Source organism: Ascidiella aspersa, chromosome 2 (genome assembly GCF_963924565.1).
Source record: "Ascidiella aspersa chromosome 2, kaAscAspe10.2, whole genome shotgun sequence".
Classification (NCBI taxonomy): Eukaryota; Metazoa; Chordata; class Ascidiacea; order Phlebobranchia; family Ascidiidae; genus Ascidiella; species Ascidiella aspersa.
The window spans coordinates 4,341,267-4,362,333 of NC_139448.1; the positions used below are offsets into that span (position 1 = coordinate 4,341,267).

General features: G+C 39.0%; 2 protein-coding genes across 5 annotated transcripts; both read right to left on the minus strand.

Annotated features, from left to right (window-relative positions):
- Positions 1-89: 89 nt before the first annotated feature.
- Positions 90-11,016, minus strand: LOC146163225 (ADP-ribosylhydrolase ARH3-like). Of its 4 annotated transcripts, none has more exons than XM_083382044.1 (7): positions 10,888-11,016; positions 6,192-6,367; positions 5,392-5,497; positions 4,840-5,056; positions 4,338-4,510; positions 3,777-3,868; positions 90-2,125 (listed from the first exon to the last, which is right to left on the minus strand). In XM_083382044.1, the coding sequence occupies exons 2-7, from the start codon at positions 6,343-6,345 to the stop codon at positions 1,830-1,832; spliced, it is 1,038 nt and encodes a 345-aa protein (XP_083238170.1). In that variant the 5' UTR covers positions 6,346-6,367; positions 10,888-11,016; the 3' UTR covers positions 90-1,829. The 4 variants fall into 4 exon arrangements, with proteins under 4 accessions (XP_083238170.1, XP_083238172.1, XP_083238173.1 ...); XM_083382046.1 differs by having other exon boundaries at positions 10,846-10,967; XM_083382047.1 differs by lacking the exon at positions 10,888-11,016 and adding an exon at positions 6,680-9,174.
- Positions 11,017-12,713: 1,697 nt separating this feature from the next.
- On the minus strand, positions 12,714-14,071 carry LOC146163226 (uncharacterized). The gene is made up of 2 exons (XM_083383011.1): positions 13,554-14,071; positions 12,714-13,413 (listed from the first exon to the last, which is right to left on the minus strand). The coding sequence occupies exons 1-2, from the start codon at positions 14,069-14,071 to the stop codon at positions 12,714-12,716; spliced, it is 1,218 nt and encodes a 405-aa protein (XP_083239137.1).
- Positions 14,072-21,067: the final 6,996 nt, after the last annotated feature.

Sequence of the window (21,067 nt, forward strand, 5' to 3'; positions counted from 1 at the left end):
TAGCAGAACGCATGAAAATGCTTAGAGGTGACGTTACAAAGTTCTATTATAACAGGACGTCCTAAAAAAAGTAAGCTTAAGAAACCGGGTAAACGAGTAGTTTTATTTTTCGGTAAATAAGCGAGTATATGAGTAGTTGACTAAAGGGTGGGTAAACGAGTAGTTTCATTTTGGGTGAGTAAATAAGTAGTTGAAATAACGTGGATATTCAGCAATTCACTTATGGGGGGTCGTACGATTCATTCACTCACAATACATGGTTGGAAAATATTCCGCCATATAACATTCCACCTCTACAATTTTCATTTGGCGGCCATATCAGTTTTAAAATACAGTACTGCGCATGCGCATGTCGGACTCGCGACTCGGGTAGTTTTACGTGGTCTTACTCGAGTCCCGAGTACGACTCCATCGGTTTTCGTTTGACGTAGAGCACAAATGTGTAACTGAAATCATAATTTAAATCCATTTAAGACATGACAGGATGGTCTTGTAAAAAAAGAAAATATTTTTTCGGTATGGTGTGCCTAAAAAAATGTCTTGCCGGAACTTTCACCACTGCTTGTTACTTATTCTTATACAAAACATACTGTACACAATAAAAAAATACACGAAAAAGGAAATGAATTGGCGTAACTTAACGTGGACTTCTGTCAGGGCATTTCTGGGCGTGTCAAAATGCATACAACGAAAAATAAATGCCATGGCTTAAAGCGAAAAAATGTTTTTACGACACTACCGAATGCAATATAGATGTTCATAATTAAAAAAAACACATATGGTATAGTACAGTGAAAAAAAAATCAATTTTCGTCAAACATAATAGTATGGATTCCATGCTGTAATGGTTGTTTAGATAGCCGTACTATATTAACAGCCTTTAATAAAAACTGTTCTAAGAATGACACGAAGAACCGTTCATATGATGAACTATAAGGCGTTTGAAATTGATTTAGGTGCAATAACTAAAAATAAATATATACTGTGTCAAATTGAATAAAAAAAAAAAATGAATAAAGTGCTACATTTCCACATTATACAAATAAACGAGGCGCATTAATTCCAGTTACTGCAGTTAACACGTTTGTGCACAAAATGCACGAAACACGCAAAACCACGAATTGTTTTGTTTGACTTAATGGGAAAGGCGGATATAACGAAATTTGACATTAGTTGCGAAAGATTTTTGATTTAGTAAGCAGTAACGCCATTTAGAGGGTGTCGCCCATATGTCGCGCAACTTTTGTAATAAAACACTGTTTTAAAAATCAAACTAAGCCGTTACAGTGATTTTTACAACATTAAACCTTTACGAAAAAGTATTCAGCGACAGAAAAGGAAACCGGGTATTTAATCAACGGAAACATCAAAGTACTAGTACTAGAGAAATGTTTTTGAAATTGGTAAAGGCAAACGAGAACACGCAACTAAATTATTTTTTTTCACATAATATTAAGTATCTCTTTACAAGAATCTGATACCATCAAAAAAAAATATACGCTTATGCGAATATAAATAAGTTAAAATATACATGAATTTCGTCCTTGAAGTATAACATCAATATTTTATTTACTACAGCCAAACAATACTTCTTTATCATTTAATTTGCCTGTAATTCACATCCTACGCTGTCAATTGATATAAATTTAAAATAGATATTCTTAACGCAAACGATCTTGTAATTCATTTTCATTTTTACACATCGTATTATATTATTTCACATCGGCAAGGGGTCATCAATAAACATCTTTACAAAAATAAAACGGCAGAATATTCGTAACAAAACTAGCAATTCAGGTCAGACATTATTAAAAGATCTTAAAAGTCATTTATTTTTCCTGCTTGACAACTTTATACAGCGAGTCGGCCAGCTCTTCGGCGACCTTGTAACCCTCGCAGGTGCACAGCCACTTTTGCGGGACCGCCTCGGCCCCACAAAAAGCCCCCGCTATAGCCCCAGTCATGGTACCGATGGTGTCAGTGTCACCCCCGAGCGAAATCGCGTAAAACACCGACCGCTCAAAAAGCGGGAGATACGCGAACTCTTTCGGCTGGCGTTTGGCAAGGGAACAGAGGAAGGCGAAGATCGCGGCAGAAATTGCTTCGGTGGCTTTGATTCCAACTCCTAGAAGTAGAAACACTGTTGTAATTCATATTTGGATATGTTTTACCGCGGACCCCCAAAATTTTCTTTTATCTCGCGTGGACCACTGTAGGCAAAAAATTGAAAAATTGACGTCACAGTACAAACAGACTTCATAAATTTGCTAATTTTGGTATACAGTAATACTTCAATTAGACCTTCATGGACTCCCTAAAACAAGTTCACGTACCCCTAATAGGCCCACGGACCCCAGTTTAAGAACCCCTGGTCTAATTCTAAATAGAAGAATCAGGTGGCACTCTTTCGTTATACAGTGCCACCTGATTTCTTTGTTGTAAATAAGTTCATTTAAAAAACTGACATTAGCTTTGAACATGTTAATAAATACTTTTTGATTGTGTTAAACAGGACAGTTGTTACAGGTTTGTTAAATTAGTTCGAGTAATGTCCGATAATAATTAACATTTTAATCCAATGCCGATATCCGATATTTCAAACAAAAAGTATCGCGATCCAAATCTATGACGTCATTAGTATTCTCATACAAACAAAATAAATTAAACTAAAACGTTCAAAGATAAATTATCCCGGGTTATGTGGCCAAAATTGTCTTTTAGTGTTAAGCTTAATTATTATCAGTTAATTACCTACTATTTTTTGATGACCTTGCAAATAGCAGTGTTTGATTTAAAAACAAATTTCGTGCAGTTAATGACTCGAATCTTGCGTTAGAAGGTATTTGAAATGACATATTTTGAACACTGGCAGGCACAAACTTGCATAAAAATGTATACATCAACCACACTATGATTGGTACATTGCACCAGTTAGTTACCTAAATTAAAAGTTAAAAGGTGCGTTAATGACGACTAACTCGAGTTGTGCGACTCTATTAAGATATTTCAAGCTTATGGTCACACACGTTAGCACAACGACTTATGATATAAGTTTACGGTAGGTTCACAAAACATTTAAATATAATGGTAAAAAGTAGAAGTGAAGTGTATGTATAAAACTCCTTTTGTTTTGAACTATATAATTCTTTTTTAACTGTGGTATATATTCTACTCTAGATATGTCATTTTACTGCTATTGTTTTATAAAACGGAGCTGTGATTGATGCACCCCAGCCACATGATTGCTTGCTTTTCTTTTACTTGTTGTATACGCGATCAGAGGCGCTAAGATTGGAGTTGTGAGACATGTTTTGTCAACTAAACTTCCACCCTAGCTACGTTAACGGGATCCAGTAATATACCGCAGCTGCGCATAACAGCCAAGTCAGAACATAACAGGAAACAGTGTGAAATGATTCAGGCATATGGAGGCGTTTACTTTGGTGATTAACACGATGCAATGTTTGCCTGAAAGAACGTCTTGAACTAAACCTAGTCTGTTCTTGTTTAAGGGTTACAAAGCCTTTCATCAGCGTTCAGCGTAAAGTATATCTGACTCTGTAAAATAACAAATTATAACAGTTCCTATGAACCACAGGCAAATAGCTAGATCTCAGAAAGTTTTTATTTTACTCCATTCCACCAATTTAATTAAGTTAAAAAAAACGTTGAATTAAAACTGGAAAATTCAAATGGTAATATTTTGAACGTTTCGAATAACTCTTTACTCAATTTCAACAAGTAGTATTTTACTTTAAGATAGAAGGTCAACTTACCAATCTTTTCCACAACGTCTTTACTTTTAAACTTTGTGTCATTTTGCAAAAAGTCCTTCATATGTTGTAGTTTGGACGCATAAATTCCCGGCCTGTTTTGTTTAAATAAAAATACTCAGGCTAAACATGTCAACTTTTTCATATGAGATTCAAGCTTCTTAAAATGCTTTTTTATTTAGAGGCTTTTCATATGAGGTCAAGGACTACTGTTTTAGCAGAGGGCTGTTTACAAAATTGGTTAAGGGTCAGAAGCTACAATCGAATATTTAAAAAATTAAAATGCAACATGCCATGTAAACAGAAAACCATTCATTGACTAGTAGCCAGATCAGGGCATAAACCGTTATTTATTCAAAATTTTTTTTAAAAGCTTTTGATTAACTATTCTATAAACTGGTTATAATCTGAGAGCCAAATTGAAAAATTCAAAACGTCCAGTTATGGCTGACAGTATGACAGTTGATTACCCTGCTATAATCTACAAATGTTGCGTTCAGTTCAGTAATATACTGCAGTTTACTGGATATACTAGTCATGTTCAATTGCAAATTTCATGCTAACCCATTCTGTTGGTCTTCGATTTCTCTGCACACTTTGTCAAGCTGGTCCCACATCTCTCTCCAAGTCAGATTACTTTGCGCAGAAAGGGCAATTGAAACAGCGGCCGCTTGCAATATTGCTCCGTTTATAGCTTCGATGTGCGAATGTGTAATTCTAGCACTGTGTTTTGCCATCTGTTTAAAAAAATACCAGGGATCTGATAACATTGGATGGCATCATTGTAAGCAATGACAAATCATTTAAGGTAAAAAATTTGTTTCTTGAACAAACCGGATTTATTTCACTTAACATTAATAAAAATTTACAAAAAAACAAGTATGGAAACAAATAGCTTAACGTTAGACCATAGAATGAATAGTATATGGAAATTAAAAAAAATAATAGCCATTCAAAATATAAGCTATGATATACCTCCTTTTACTAGGTCATTTGTTTTGCAAAGCAAACCATTTTTAAACCAAGGTTATTCTTGTTAAACCAATACAGAAACATTTTAGCAAACCTCTTTCAGTTTTTCCATGTCAGAATGGCACACCAATCCTACAGGGAAAACTCTCATGCCAGAACCATTTCCATATGAACCACTCCCATCAAATTGTTCGCTACCCGGCTGATACGGATCGCATTCATAATTATAAGCCTTTAGCTTAACAAACACTTGGGGAACGTTAGATCCATAAGCCCGTGGACCAGTATACTCAAAATATTTCTGGGACCATCTGTTAAATACACAACATATAAGTGGTCATAATTTATTGTCTTAGTAAAATACCACATTTATAAAAACTGCCAGTACTGAGATATGTTAAGGCACTCAACCATTACTTCTCAAATTTTATTTAAGACAAAGGATATAATACCAACATATAACTTAAATTTTTACCCTTTAGTTTGTGTGTGAACACTTTATCATTTTACAATTCGTGACATAGCATTTTTCAAAGTTAAAGCCAAACCACTCATCATTTTAATTTATACTGAAATAAGTTTTCAGAATCACACTAAAAATACAATATACAGGTTACCAAAATGTCAATCAATATTTATTTCTTACTTCTTTGCAACATCCAATGGGTGGAATGTTTTTTTCTCTATATAAGACTGCATTAGAACATGGGCCATTTCAGTGTCATCGGTATAGTTCAGGAAAAATGAATCATCTGAAATCAATAACATACATAACATTTTAAATGTCATAAGACTATTTTGATGCCACTTATTGTGCCTTTTCTACTGCTTATATTAATCTATTTGGTTTTATATAGTTTTACCAGTAGCAATTCATGATTTCAATTTAAAATGAAGCTATATTGTTGAGAAGGTGTTTTCTTTGAACAATGCCAACATAGCTTGTTGTAACTGTGGATAAATTTGGATTAACATTATCTTTGGTTTAAAATAGTTTCGGTTTGTAATTCTTAAACAAAACATGCCGACAGAATAAATTTCCTGAAGCATACATCATTGCTTTTACAATTATATTTAAATACATAAAAACTTAGTCAATAATATTTTTTATAGAAAATAAATCGCAAAACAAAAAGGGGCTGGTCTACAATGCTACCACATTTGCTTCAAAGAAACGAAACAAGTAGTCAAAATTTACTATGTTGAAAATGAATAAAGAGTTATTCGAAACGTTCAAAATGATACCTGCTTCTGTATGGGCTTTGATATTCTTATTACGTCTTACTACAACCTCCAACCATTATGCTCCATAGTCAAAATTTAATTTGCAAGAAAAAAGTAAATATGGAAGAATAAACCCTAACCCAAATAATGTTAGCAATATAAACCCACAGACAAAAATGTGGTAGGATTATAAGCTAGGGCCAGAAAAACTCTTTAGCAAACCTTTTGATGGTTTAATTTTTTCCACTTCTTTGATGAGATCCTTCAACTGTTTTAGGGAAACCGGCTTCCAGGCAGCTTCAAACGGTGCCCCGAGACAATCACCAAGCAAAGCACCCATTATTGAACCCTTGAACCTCAAGAATGTTTTGTCCATATTGCAGAAAAATAGACTCAAACTGGTTAAGTAAATATACTTTGTAAGATAAGTCATATATTTTAAATAATTTGATGAAGTACTTGACAATTTAGCTGTATGCAGCTGAAGCGTGGAGAGTTCGTAGGGAGCTATAAGAAGGCTGCTGACCCTGTAGACCAGGGGCGTGCAACTGTTTATCGCAGCGGGCTATACTGTATAATTATGATGGTGGTGCGGGCCGGACAATCGAACAACAGATATATTTTTAAACAAATTTTTTATTGGAAAACCGTGTAGAATCAATTAAGTTACTCATTATGCGATTAATGAGATGTGTGATATCTTCTCTCACCAGAGATCTTGTTAGTTTTAGCAGAAGTGCCAACTCAAAGTACACTTAACAAGTGCTCATCTGTGAGTTTTTTTTTTTTTTTTTTATTGCTTGTTAAATTTCCACCTTTCATAATCAACCTTTCTTTTTTGCAAGGTAAACAAGGCAGTTTTACTACAATGCACACTATGACGCAATACTGGAAGTTCGGACAGTGTGACGTAATAGAAATTGATAAATGCCAATGATTCCATTACAAATAACTTCTTAAACAGTGAAAATTTTAAAAAAACAATGGACTACTTGACGAAGTCTGTTTCGGCCACGTAAATAGGTCTGTGGCCCGCGGGCCGTATGGAGCACGCCTCTGCTGTAGACGAACCAAAGGGAAGTTGGCAGCTCGAAACTCTTTGCGTAATATCTCCGGAAGTAAACAAGATATCGATTAGAAATTTTTACACATTACTTAAAGCAACCTAACTTAGCTAGCAATCAGACTTTAAAAAAAAAGATATTAATTTCACATTTTCGAATATTCATATTCATATTTACGACGATTAATATTCAGTCATATTCGGCCCTAAAATTAAAATGTGCCCTAGGTGACTTCCATAGGGTGATAGCTACGAGTCTGCTCTTCAAAATGAGATATGACTCGACCGCCAATTATTCGGGGATAAGTTATTAATATTCCTTCAAAAATTCATAAACGTCGATAATTTCAAATCGGACAAAAAAGCAAAAGTCCCATAACTCGAGAAATAAAGAAGGTTTTCAGTCAAAATTTTTACACATTACTCAAAGCAACCTAACTTAGCTAGCAATCAGACTTTAAAAAAAAAGATATTAATTTTCATATTTTCGAATATTAATATTCATATTTACGAACATTAATATTCAGTCATGTTCGGCCCTAAAATTAAAATGTGCCCTAAGTGACTTTCATAGACTGATAGCTACGAGTCTACTCTTTAAAATGAGATATGACTCGACCGCCAATTATTCGGGGATAAGTTATTAATATTCCTTCAAAAATTCATAAACGTCGATAATTTCAAATCGGGCAAAAAAGCAAAAGTCCCATAACTCGAGAAATAAAGAAGATTTTCAGTCAATATATTTACACATTACTCAAAGCAACCTAACTTAGCCGGCAATCAGACTTAAAAAAAAAGATATTAATTTTCATATTTACGAATATTAATATTTATATTTACGACCATTAAGGCCCGTTTACACTACAGCTGCACTGAGCTGCACTGGGCGTGAAATTGTTTTCACTTCAGCTGCAGTGAGCTGCGCTGGGCGTAAAAATCGCTCCAAACGTAATGTGTTTCCATAGCTGCACTGGGCTTGAGTTTAGCAAAGCGTGAAAATCGCTCCAAAGCGTATTTTTAAGCTAGCTGCAGCTGCTGCACGGGGCTTGAGTTTAGCAAAGCTTGAAACGTTCGCCACAATAGAATTTAAATGCAAATTACGCTTTGCTCAGCTCAGTGCAGCTGTAGTGTAAACGGGCCTTTAATATTCAGTCATATTCGGCCCTAAAATTAAAATGTGCCCTAAGTGACTGAGATGGGGAATGCTTAGTCAACTGGGCCTCTCACAGTGGCCTGTCTGCTGCACAACCCTGAAGATAACTGCAGCTTCCACTCTGCTCGCTGGAACACTGGCACAAATCCAGACTTGGCATTTGCAGCGACCGCCGGTAACTTTCCACTGCCATAACGACGCGTGCTTGAAAAGTTTCCACGACCACAACATCGACCATCTCTGATAACTTCAACAAACCTTTTGGAAACAGTAACATGCAAGCCTGTAAAAAGATGGAACTTTCGTAAAGCCGACTGGAAACGATATTACCGCATTACCAATGAAGAAGCGAAGGACCTTCCATCCCCAGACATGTCCAACATAAATCAGGCATACCAATACACGTTCAACCTCCTAATAAGCGCGGCCAAACAATATCTATCCAGAGTTTATACTAAATGCCGGAAGTGAACTGAAGGACTGGCTACGCGCCGTTTTTCATTTCTGTCTGCGACACCTCAGAATTTCAAAAATCTGGAAAAAGGCAATAGTAATTGCGACCCCAAAGCCTAACTAGCCCGCAGACGATCCAAAGAGCTACCGCCCATCACTCTTCTCTGCGTCCCTTTTAAGATCATCGAGCGCCTTATCCACTCCCGCGTCGAGCCAGTCATCGATCCACAACGCGGACGATCTACTGTGGATCAAGCCACTAAGCTCAAGAAAGACATCGAAGATTGTTTTGAGGCCAAAACAAAGGCCGGTGCCGTATTCATTGACCTCACGGCGGAATACGATACGGTGTGGCACCGCGGCCTCGTCTGCAAACTGCTGCGCATGCTTCCAGACAAGCACATTGTTCGCATCATCTTGGAACTTGTACACAACCGTAGCTTCGTCCTTAAGACGAACTCTGGACAAAAAAACGGCGTTTCCCCAACGATCAGTCCTGGCGCCAATCCTTTTTAATGTTTATATCCACGACCTACCTGCCACAGTCTCTAAGAAATATGCATACGCGGACGATCTAGCTATTCTACATGCTGACGTAGAATGGCAGCGCCTGGAGATGACCTTCAGCCGAGAACTGTCGCTTCTGTGTGACTACCTCCAAACTTGGAGACGTAAGCTTAGCGAGGGGAAAACTGTGTCGGGGGCCTTTCACCAAACAACTCGGAGGCCCATCGCCAGCTGAGTGTCCACATTAACGGAAGAACACTGGACTGTCACACCGTTCCTAAATACCTCGGCGTACAGCTAGACAGATCACTAACGTACCGCCAACACTAGAGACAACGCGAAAAAAGCTAACATCGCGAGTTGCGCTAGTCAGAAAGCTGACGGGCACTGGATGGGGAGCTGGCGCAGACGTCCTGCGCATCTCAACCCTAGCCCTCGTAGATGACCCCTCAGAATATTGCGCTCCTGTGTGGGGCAGAAGCGCCAATGCACACCTTATCGACAAGTGCCTCAATGACGCCATGCGCATCATCTCGGGAAGCCTGCGCCAAACCCCAGCAGAACAACTACCGCTACTATCAGGCATCCAACCCGCAGATCTACGTCGAAAAGCAGCCCTCTATCGATCGGTCACCGCGCCCTGGACGAACGCCACCTGCTACACTCACAACTACTAGGGTCGGTTGACCGGCCTAGAGTGAGGTCAAGACATCCATTTGTACCGGCCTCTCTTAAACTGCTGCAAGACAGTGGGGACAAAAGTGTGGCCGAGTGGATGGCCACGAAGTGGGAAGAGGAGTGGGAACGCAGAACCACCCCTCTCCATTCATACATCCCCCGTCCTACTGCAAAGCCGTTCGGCTTTTGAAAGCGGATAGCATGGGTTCGCCTGAACAGACTGCGATCTGGGGTCGGTCGCTTCAAGTCATCCATGCACAAATGGGGCCTTGCTTCTTCTGCGGCGTGCGAGTGTGGCGCGGAGGAACGGACCGCTTATCACATTATTTTGAAATGCCCTATCTATCAACCTCCCAACGGGATGAACGGTCTGATCCTTCTGGACTGTGAAACAAAACGCTGGCTGGTTGAAAACTGCCCAGACATGCAAAACTGGGGAGTAAAAAATGTCCCAAAGAAAGAAGAATCATTTTAACTCTAACTCTAATTCCATCAGCTCTTCAACTAATTCTGACTATTTTGCTAAACTTTAACTCTACCTCACACATTGTGTATAAAATGATCGCACCCCTGTCGGACCGCGCAAAACCAACTTAAACCTGATAACAACTTGCCAGATTTTGATAAAGCCTGGTTGAAGGATCGGCCAGGTTGCTTAAGTGATGCAGCCTATAAACTTTTTGACAAAATTTGGAACTTTCGACGGTTATGAATTTTTGAAGGAATATTAATAACTTATCCCCGAATAATTGGCGGTCGAGTCATATTTCATTTTGAAGAGTAGACTCGTACCTATCACCCTATGAAAGTCACTTAGGGCACATTTTAATTTAAGGGCCGAATATTACTGAATATTAATATTCATAAATATTTTTTTAAAGTCTAATTGCTGGCTAGCTTAGGTTGCTTTAAGTAATGTGTAAAAATTTCTAATCGATATCTTGCTTACTTCCGGAGAAATTACGCAAAGAGTTTCGAGCTGCCAACTTCCCTTTGGTACGGCTGCCTAAGTCTCTTACAAATTCTTAATCCGACTCCAAAGGAGCAGGCCGCTAGAATACCTGTCCTTAACTTCTTGTACTCTAGGCAAAGACAATCCACTCAGTAGATAGTTGCTCTTTGAGTATATTCACAAATCTCAGAAACACAGCGATAAACAGAGCGGTGATTCAAGCCGCTATTAGTAAGACGTATAAGATAGAATGAATGCGAAATGATCAAAGCGCACGATTCGACGTTAGGTCACGCGTCAGTGAACAACCGCCACGTGTATAGTGACGTCAAAGTAGGCTAACTGCTACACAATCCCCCTTCCAATGAACAAGTCAGACGTAGGAAGGGTTGTTCATTAATTTGAAAAGAGATCTGGAAGATTGATATTAGGATTTGGTTTGGGTGCATGTCCGAAAGCTGTGGGACATGAAGAGAAATAGCACGCAAAAGTGGCGAGCGAGAAACAGGCGTGGCGCCACAAGAAAACAATATATATATAACTGAAGAAAGCAACGTTTTTATGGGTGGTTTTATAATTTTTTGGGGGGCGATTTGGTAAAAGATTTTTTTCCGTGATATATATGTGCAAAAACGATTTAAAAATACAATACAGGAAACAATCAATAATCGGCTGTGGATTCTATGACCACAGAAACTTAAATGGACAGCTAATGGCTGTCTGTTTTGTAAGTAATGAATTCTTGGTTGTTCGAACCCTTTATGACACAAATAAAGTTATGAAGTGCATTGATGAAATGCGATACTTCGAATAAGATGCATGGCAAGACATTTCATGCACAATTCGGTAAGTTTAGCGTTTGGCTTTAAAGTATTTAGCAAACATATAATTTGGGCCTCTGTGTCGCTCTTTGCGCTGTCAAAAACCGACTCTGTCAGCAGTAACGCTGCAGGTGTTAGTTTGTTAGTAAGGGCTGGGGGGTTCGTTAGAGAGAATAAGGTTGTTTGTGTTTGTGAAGGCATAGGAGTGAGTTGTCTAGCAAATATGTGTAGTCGACTTTTTGCTGGAAGAATTTTCCAGAATTGTTTTAAGTTTGCGCCCCATGCGGTATAATGATTTTTCAGTAAAATGACGTGAATCTGAAATTGAATTCACTGGATACTGCGGTATATTTTACTTCGTTGCAGTTTATGTGTGAAGAACATTCACATCAGCTTGTGCTTTGAAGTTTAGAGGAATGTTTACCAAGTGCATTGTAAGCGGCGTCGTTGGAGTAATCTATAATTCCAACTGGTATATATATTGTGTATAGGAAACGCCGTGAAAATAGGTAGACTTAGCTTGGGATATTCTTCTCAAGGACGTCCATCAGATCGTCACCTGATGGGTGTGTCTCGAATATCTTATCGCCAGCGATAAGATATTTCACTCGATTTGTCATCCAAAAGTCAAGAGTTCAGCGAAAATGGTTTCTTTAAAATTAGGAAGAATTTCGCTGCAGGGTTGACGCGTAAAAACGCTTGCGTTGTCAAAGTTGCACTTGTGTTGCGTTGACGCTCAGCTGTATTGCAGTGAGCTAAATTTCGACTTTGGCCTGTAGGTTATTGAGATCTCGTCCTACAAGGGAAGTCGATGCAGCGTGGGGTGTGAATCTCCAGGGGAGATTAATGTTTTGGTGAAGCTAAAGTTAGTCCACCAGGTCGCAAACAAATGTCGTTGCATTGAGACATTGTAGAAAACACCTGTTGATCGGTCCTGCTTCATAATAGAAGGGCTCCGGTGTCTTGATGATGTTAGTTTGCGAAAAGTGTGCCTTGCCACAATGGTGTAGATTTGTTGGCTTTTCAGAAATTGCTTACGGCAAAAATTGAAAACATTTGAAACACAAACAAAAAATAGGTCGTGAAATCGTAGTCTGATGTCCTGTGACATTAACTAATCACGATATCTGGCTGGGAGGCGAACGTTCCGTCCTCTCGATGTGGTCTGCTCCATCTGTGGTGGGCAGTTGTCTTCATCCTCGGTAATATCTGTTAGAACGTCGTCGTTATTGGACGGCTGTCTTTGAACAGGTAGAATAGCGTAGGCGGTTTTCAAGCGGTCAATGGAAACGTTATCAGGTTTTCCATTTTTGTCAAGCTTGAAGTACTTGTCGCTTCTGTCAAGAACTTTGTATAACCCGTCATAGAGCGGGGCCAGACTTGGTTTTGAAGCGTCGTTCCTCACGTAGACGTGTTTGCAGGTCATCAATGCCTTGTCGACGTAGTTGGGCCTTTTATTTCGCGGCCGTGTCGGCTTGTATCGCTGTTTGTCCATGTAGGAGCGAATTTTGCAAAGAATGCTTCCTGCTGTTGCCTCGCTTTGTGGCGGTGTAGTGGCAAAAACATCATTGGGCAATTTTAGTGTTTGTCCGTAGAGAAGTTCTGCTGGCGAGCACTGTAAATCCTCTTTCCACGTTGATCGTAATTGCAGCATAATGAGCGGCAGGTTGCTCTTAGACACGATTTTAGCTGTCTGTGAAATCTTTCGATTTGGCCGTTGCTTTGTGGATGAAATGAGGTGGTTGTAATGTGTTGTATCCCCAAATATTCCATCATTTCCTTTCACTGGTTTGATGTGAACTGAGATCCACGGTCTGTGGTCAAAGCGTTGCATATTCCATATCTTGAAATCCAGGTGTATAGAAAAGCTTCTAACACAGTTTCGGTTGTTATGTCTTTTAGAGGTGAAACTTCGGTATAACGAGAAAAACGATCAGTCATGGTTAGAATGTACCTGTAACCGTTGCTGTTGTTTAACGGTCCCACTATGTCTGCGTGCACACATTCAAATCTCCTCTCAACTGGTTGGAATCGTCCAATTGGAGTGAAATTGTGTCGTGTTACTTTGCAAGTCGCGCATTCGTGGCATTGTTTGGTCCAGATGCGAACATGCTTCTTCATATGTGGCCATACATAGCGTTTTGCGATCAGTTCGATGGTGGGTTTGATTCCTGGGTGGGTCACGGAATGTAGAATCCGGAAGACGTGATGTCTAAACCCTTGCGGAATGTATATTCTTGGCACAGAGCTTGAAGTGTCACACCACAATTCCGTCTTCATGGTTGGTGGAGTGAGTTTTTGTAGTGACATGCCAGTTCCGTTTTCCAATAGGGCTTTCAATTCTGGGTCTTCTTCTTGCGCTTGTGCGATGGCTTTCCAGTCGATCGCTTCCGTGTTGAGTTGTATGTGATTGAGTGCGTTTCGAGACAAGTGATCGGCTACGACGTTATCCTTTCCTGCTACATGTTCCATGGATGTGGCGAATTCGGCGATGAAGGCCAAGTGTCTCGCTTTATGCGATCCGCATTTGATGTAAAGGCGTGAACGAGAGCAAGATGATCGGTGAAAATCGTTGTTTCTCTCTCTCCGATGTAATATATGAAGTGTTTCACCGCAAGGTAAATGCCAAGTAATTCGCGTCCAAATGCGGAATACTTTTGTTGAGTTTTGTTGAAGGCTTTAGAGAAAAATGCCAAAGGTTCCCATTTTTGGTCTACACGTTGTTGTAGAACCGCGCCGCATCCAAGGTTTGAAGCGTCGCTCGTTATTGACAGTGGTGCATCTAACAACGGATGACAAAGTGCGACGGCGTCTGATAATTTGTCCTTTGAAGCTTGAAAGGCCTGTTTCTGTTCTTCGGTCCAGGTCAGAGCTTGTCTTGTCCCCTTGCGTTTTAGCATTGCATACAAGGGTGCTAGGGTTTCCGCGCACTTCGGTAGGAAACGGTTAAAGTAGTTTAGGCTTCCTTAGTGCTGTCGCAGTTGCCTTTGGGTCTTTGGGAGTTGAACTTCTTGCAGCGCCTGGATTCTGCGTTCTGGCGGTCGAACTCCTCTGCCTGAAATCACATGTCCGAGAAATTGCAATTCCCGTCTTGCGAGTTCACATTTCTCCGTGTTGACATAGAGATTATATTTGGCGAGTCTGCCAAGCACACGGCGTAAGTCAGTTTCGTGCTGTTCGTTGTTTGTTGAAAATACTAGGATGTCGTCCAAATATACCAGGCAGTTTGGTATGTCTTTTAGCACTATTGTACGAGGTCTTGTGTTCAGGAATTTGAGGTCTTTGTGTTCAGGAATTTGTCTTGTGTTCAGGAAATTGTAACTTTTCCTGTAGTAGCAGCAGTTTGTTCATCTTTTGTGATAATTCTTCGGTTTCCTTTTCTCTTTGGAGTTGTTCAATTTTTTCTTCCAGCAAGCGAGTTTTTTCAAGATGTTCGGCTTGCAGCTTCTTTTGGTTCATTTCCAATTTATGATCTTGTCTTTTCAATGTAGCTTCCACTTCTGCTTGGCGATCTTGTGTCTGCTGTTCAAATACCTTTGTTGCTTGAAGATTCTTTTCAAGTGATTGAACCTTTGCCTGTAAGGCCTCTTGCTCTTCAACTTCAGCAGTAGCGGGCTTTTGTTTTGGCATTATGTTTGTGTGGTTAGTAGGGGGGAGGGGTTAGTAAGGTTTATTTATTTTTAAGGGTGGAGTTCGATTTCTGACAGAAAACAGAGGTCTTTTCAGTTAGCTATAGCGTAAACAAGCTTTTACGCCGGTCTCAGATAAGCGCGGTTTAGAGCGCGAGAACCGGATGCTATTTTGGTGTTAGCCAAAGTTCGCTGTGCCTGCCGTAACGGTTTAGTGCTTTATATTAAGCAGTTTACTCGAAATATAAAAATGCCAATCCAACAGTCATTCAGCACAACACACAACACTCAATGGGCGTAAACTTATTAATGCAAATTATTCAATTAATTAAGACAATTATTTTGCAGGAAAATTCGGCGATTTTTATTTGAAAATTCGACTAGCGAACTGTCAGTTATTTTCGAACGAAAATCCCTTGTCTATCTTACTAATTTTATAGTTGTGATGTGAAGAAAATCGCACGTCCTTCTGAAGTTCCCTGGGGACGAGATCGCACACGATGCCGGTTCCGCTCCTCCAAAATAATCCTTTGACGCTAGGTCGTCTTTAAGGTCGCACGCTGCCGGTGCGGGGAGTGTGAAGGAATCTTGGGCTGTTTGTACGAGAGGATCTTCCCGGGGGCCGTTGAAAGGGCGATGTATCTTCTTCGAGGAGAGACGATTGACTGTCGTCTCTCTAGTTGTCGAGATTTTTAGTTCGTTTGTTTTCTGAGACTTGCCTGCTTTTGATTGCAATGTTGTGTCTTCAGATATCTTCCGAAGAACAAGGAGGTCACCAGTGAAGCGTGGAGAGTTCGTAGGGAGCTATAAGAAGGCTGCTGACCCTGTAGACGAGGGTCGACGGCTGCCTAAGTCTCTTACAAATTCTTAATCCGACTCCAAAGGAGCAGGCCGCTAGAATACCTGTCCTTAACTTCTTGTACTCTAGGCAAAGACAATCCACTCAGTAGATGTTGCTCTTAGAGTATATTCACAAATCTCAGAAATACAGCGATAAACAGAGCGGTGATTCAAGCCGCTATTAGTAAGACGTATAAGATAGAATGAATGCGAAACGATCAAAGCGCAGATTCGGCGTTAGGTCACGCGTTAGTGAACAACGGTCACGTGCTCAGTGACGTAAAAGTAGGCTAACTGTCACAGCAGCTGAATAGGGAGGGCTGGTTTAGAATTCCACCACTAATAAATATTTAAAAATAACACAAAATCAAAGTCTTAGTTATAAATTTGAATTCCATAAACTGTCTGCAATTCAGCGTTGGTTTAGAATCCTACTACATTTTCTTTGGGTCAAGCATTAATAGTGTATTATAATTTGCTTTTACATATTTTTTCTTTGCAATTTCAATTTTGACAACTTGTTTTGCTATTCATTTATTTTAACCCTAACGAAACGAGTTGTTAAAGTTAAAATTTTAAGGAAAACATAAATATGTATGAATAAATATAATAATTATACTTGATTCACTCACTCAAACAAACGAAAACACTAACTCTTACCCACCAAGAGCTAGCCAACCTACAAAATCTAGCCCTATCTCATCCTACAATTTCAAAGGCAAAATAAACATATTTATTCAGCATCTAGAAAAAAAATATTTAAAAAAAAATAAAAATAACCCTACGGTAATTCAAATATTGTTGATAAACCTCCGGACGAAAGAGTGGTAGGATTCTAGAGCAGCGCCTTGTTTTATCTCTGGTGATTTTCACATTAGTTTAATTTTCAAACAACGTTTTGCCTGCATTAGGCAACAATTTAATATAATAGCTGAAACGTATTTTTAGCACGAAATAATTTTTTGTAAACAAATTTTTACAATAGGGTTTCCCCTGATTTAATACTATTTTATAGTAAAAAAAAAAATTAATTTATTATTCATAAACATTTATAAATTAATTAGGCAACAAAACTAACTAAATTATTACATTGGTTAGAACTATCATGTATATGCGCTCTACCTGTAAAAAAATCGTTTTTTATAAGGCCATGGAGACGACCTACATTAGAGTAGAGTCGACATATATTTTTATATAGAAATCAACCACGTATTATGGAACTAAAATAAATACCGAACTGGGGAATCTACATGAACGACTGCGTTTTTGACAGTTTTAATTTTACCAAAACGGTCCATTCAGAGAGTAAGTATGGGAAACAATTAATGAAATGGATAGGAGCCTACAGCTGATCAATATCCCGAGATGCTGTGGTTATGATAGGCTACTTGTACATTACCTCGTGTCAGGGGCGCCCGCAAAAAAAATTCCAGGCGGGGGCAACCAGGGGCGTAACCAGGGGCGTAACCAGAAAATCAAAAAGGGGGATCTTGAATTTTCAACTTGGGGTTATTTCCCTATTTTTCGTCTGACGTTAATGGATAATGACGTCATAAAACAGTGACAGTATGACGTCATAGAATGGTGATTGCAAGACGTGATAAATAATCAGAAACAGCGAAATACGTCCAGCCAAAGCGACCACGCGCGTGGTCGACAATCCTGTCAGGCGCCAGCTGCGAAATCACGGTGTGCAATCCAGGGTGGCCAGATGCTTGGTTTAGGATAAGGACATTGTTGGTGTGAAATTCGGACATTTTAGGACAAATAATAATTTAGCATGGACCTAGTGCGAGACTAATGGAAATCAATGGAGGTAACTGTTCTTACTGAGCTGCCAAAATTTCTTACAAAATTACAAAACGGTTAGTCGTTAACAGCAGTGCAACAATAAAGCTTTCTGTAAATTCGATTTCCTTTTACCAAAACCGCAACACCACAATTGTATTACCGGAATTCTGTAGATGTTTTGGAAAAGGCTACGTACGTAAAAAGTTATGATATCACTAAAAGGTAGAAATACTCTGCCTGTGTAAACCTAGCACAAATTTTATTTTAAGTTGGCCTAAATTTCAATTTAAGTTGGCTTAAATTTCAATTTGAGCGCCCTATACTGCACCTGACACTTTTGTGCTGCACAGAATTATTGTAAAAATACGCATTAAATCGCGCGAAGCGCGAACATTTTTTGGATTTACGTGGTTAAAGTGGACATAAATAAAGTTTGTAGGCCTCGTGAGCCCGTGGTTTTACTTTATTCAATGTTCCAAATAAATTCGGCCAAATTAGGACAGAAAACTTACTGTCCTAATGATTTGCAAACCGTCGGACACAGCAGGTAAAATTAGAACAATTTATCGTTTTTGTCCGAATTTTAGGCCATCTGGCAATCCTGGTGCAATCGTTAACTTCAGGCAAAAAAACAAGCCACGACCGTGAAATATGTGTGATTAATTGTGGTAGAATCACACATAATTCGTCGATGTTACACCAACATCGGATATTAGCGCAGAGACCGAACAGCGAGGAACATAGCCTACTGATACTGCGTATAACTCGACGTTTTACAGCGAGAAAAAAAGAAAGAAGGTTTGACTGCGCGTTGTCAATTGTTGAATACACGCTTGCTAATCAGTCAACCTAAACAAATAACGAAAGAGAAAAACTTCCAGCGTTTACGGTCGACCAACCTAAAGGCGAAAACGGCGTTTTGCACTCGATTTTGGTTTCGCATTAGATTAAGACGCGCCAATTATTTAAAAGGCACGCCGCTTCGAACAGTTTGTTAAACCATGACAAAAACGAACAAAAAACGATAATATCACTTACAAAAAGGGGGTAAGAACTCCCGCCCCCTGGATACGCCACTGGGGGCAATGGATAATGTATAATATTTTTAACCTTCATAAGTAATACATATTACACTTATAAATAATACTATTAATCGCATTTTGAAATTCCAGGGGGGCAAGTGTCCCCCCTTGCCCCCTCCCCCTGCGGGCGCCCATGCCTGGTGTGCTGTGCCTAGTTAATCAGAGAAATTGTGACTGATTATGGTAAAAAAATATGTACCGTACGCGGTGATACGTAAATGGTATTCAAAAGGTACGGGACCTATGCTGTGTTTTGCCTATAGGTAACTCGTGGGAAAAGCAAACAATATAGACATGTTTAACTAGTTAGTTAAGCAGGCTAACTATTTAAGTTGCAAGCTTGTTAAATAACATTACCAGTAAAAATCTGACCTATTTCAGATTTGTTTGACGGAAACCAAATCGTAGTTTTTTAACCTTTCGTGTCAATGATCTAAGATTTATCGATATCAAAGTTCATTTTAACTTTAGTTGGATAGGTTAAATTCTAACGCAAAAAAAATCAATCGCAATATTATTTTTTAAGGTTTGAAGCTGAAGGCTATGTCCTTATAACAGTTAAGTATAAAAGTGCCTATAAAGGCGGAATGTCTTTGAAACGTTTATAAACAATTTTTGTTAGGATAACGTCGCATTCCTTTACTTGAATGTTTTTCAAGCCGACGAACATGGACACGGTAGGTACGGTTAGGTACGAAATCGGGTTTATAGCAGCGGAAAAACTGAAGTTTACAGTTAAACACATTGTACGGCGCGCTGGTAATTGAAAATAGAGAAGGCTTTTTTACTATCTACCTTAAATCGCGTTGATAGCACTGTTTGTTTTACCTTGACAATGGAATGCAAAACTCGAGTTTTGTGTGCGCGAAACTAGAATCCGCCTAACAGCAGCACGTTTACGTCGGTGCTGGGCGACAGCATGGCTGTTAAGTTGGCATTTATTGCAGGTTTGATATACGGCGTTGGCTACACACGTCCGGAAAAAACTAGCCGAAAGCGAGTCTGTTCAGATGTGAATTAAAGGCCTTTAATACCTCTCATATAATAAACAATCCTTTTTTGCGTGTAAAATTATAGGAAATGTATTTATCGGTAAAAGTCGAAAGAACAATTATCAATTATCTGTTTAGCGTTCGGAATCTAAAAATGTTGTTTTGGGGTTAATAATTACCAGAAAATCATTGTTTTGACAAAGCTTGATCTCATTCCAATGTGCAACAATAAATCGGACAGAAATGCCGAAAACCGAAAACATGAGCTACTTGTTTTCGAATCCACACAATGTTGTATTCACATTACTTTATCCTTGAGATTAAACAGATACAAGCGCGTATAACGGCACGCCAGTTCCACGAGGGATACATTTAACACAGTTAATCAGGCCCTAATTTTTGACCGATTTCAACTATTTTGCAACTGCTACCAGCATAGTAAATCCTCCTAGAATTTTATTTGCGCTTTTTTCGAAAATATTTTATTTTGAAAAATCAAACAAATTTATAAACGTCTACCGGTACTATAGTTTGACTTTATATTTTGTGTGAAGTGTTAAATAGCGATACAATCTTTTGTTTATTTCAATAGCGTATGTTTAGGTCAGGATTACATATAGCAGCTGAATACACTCACTGAAATGGACAAATCATACTTGACAAATCAAAACTGTACTTTTTTTGGCATTTATTTACTGTAGTAAAAGTTAGCAAAAAATACATTTTTTTGGGGGGGGGACATGGCCCTCTTGATTTTGGGGGGGACATGGCCCTTTTCCTTACTCGCGATATTTTAAACTCGTTGGCCGATCCCCAGTTGGCAAGGCCAAGTCTAGACGACACGTCGACATAACATCACGCCCCTTAAACAATATTTGTTTTAGTACTTTATCTGTGTTTGTTGCGAACTTGCTCACCACGTCGAACACTTCGCTCGCATTTTGTGTACCTTTTATAAAGGACATAAGTTACAGAAGTGTGTGTAAACTCTGGAAGGCAATACGGATTGTAGAAGCAGCCTTAATAAATCGATTTTTAAAACGAAGTAAGAATGTCAAAGCCCGTTGAGCGCAATACGGATTGTAGAAAGCAGCCTTAATAAATCGATTTTTAAAACGAAGTAAGAATGTCAAA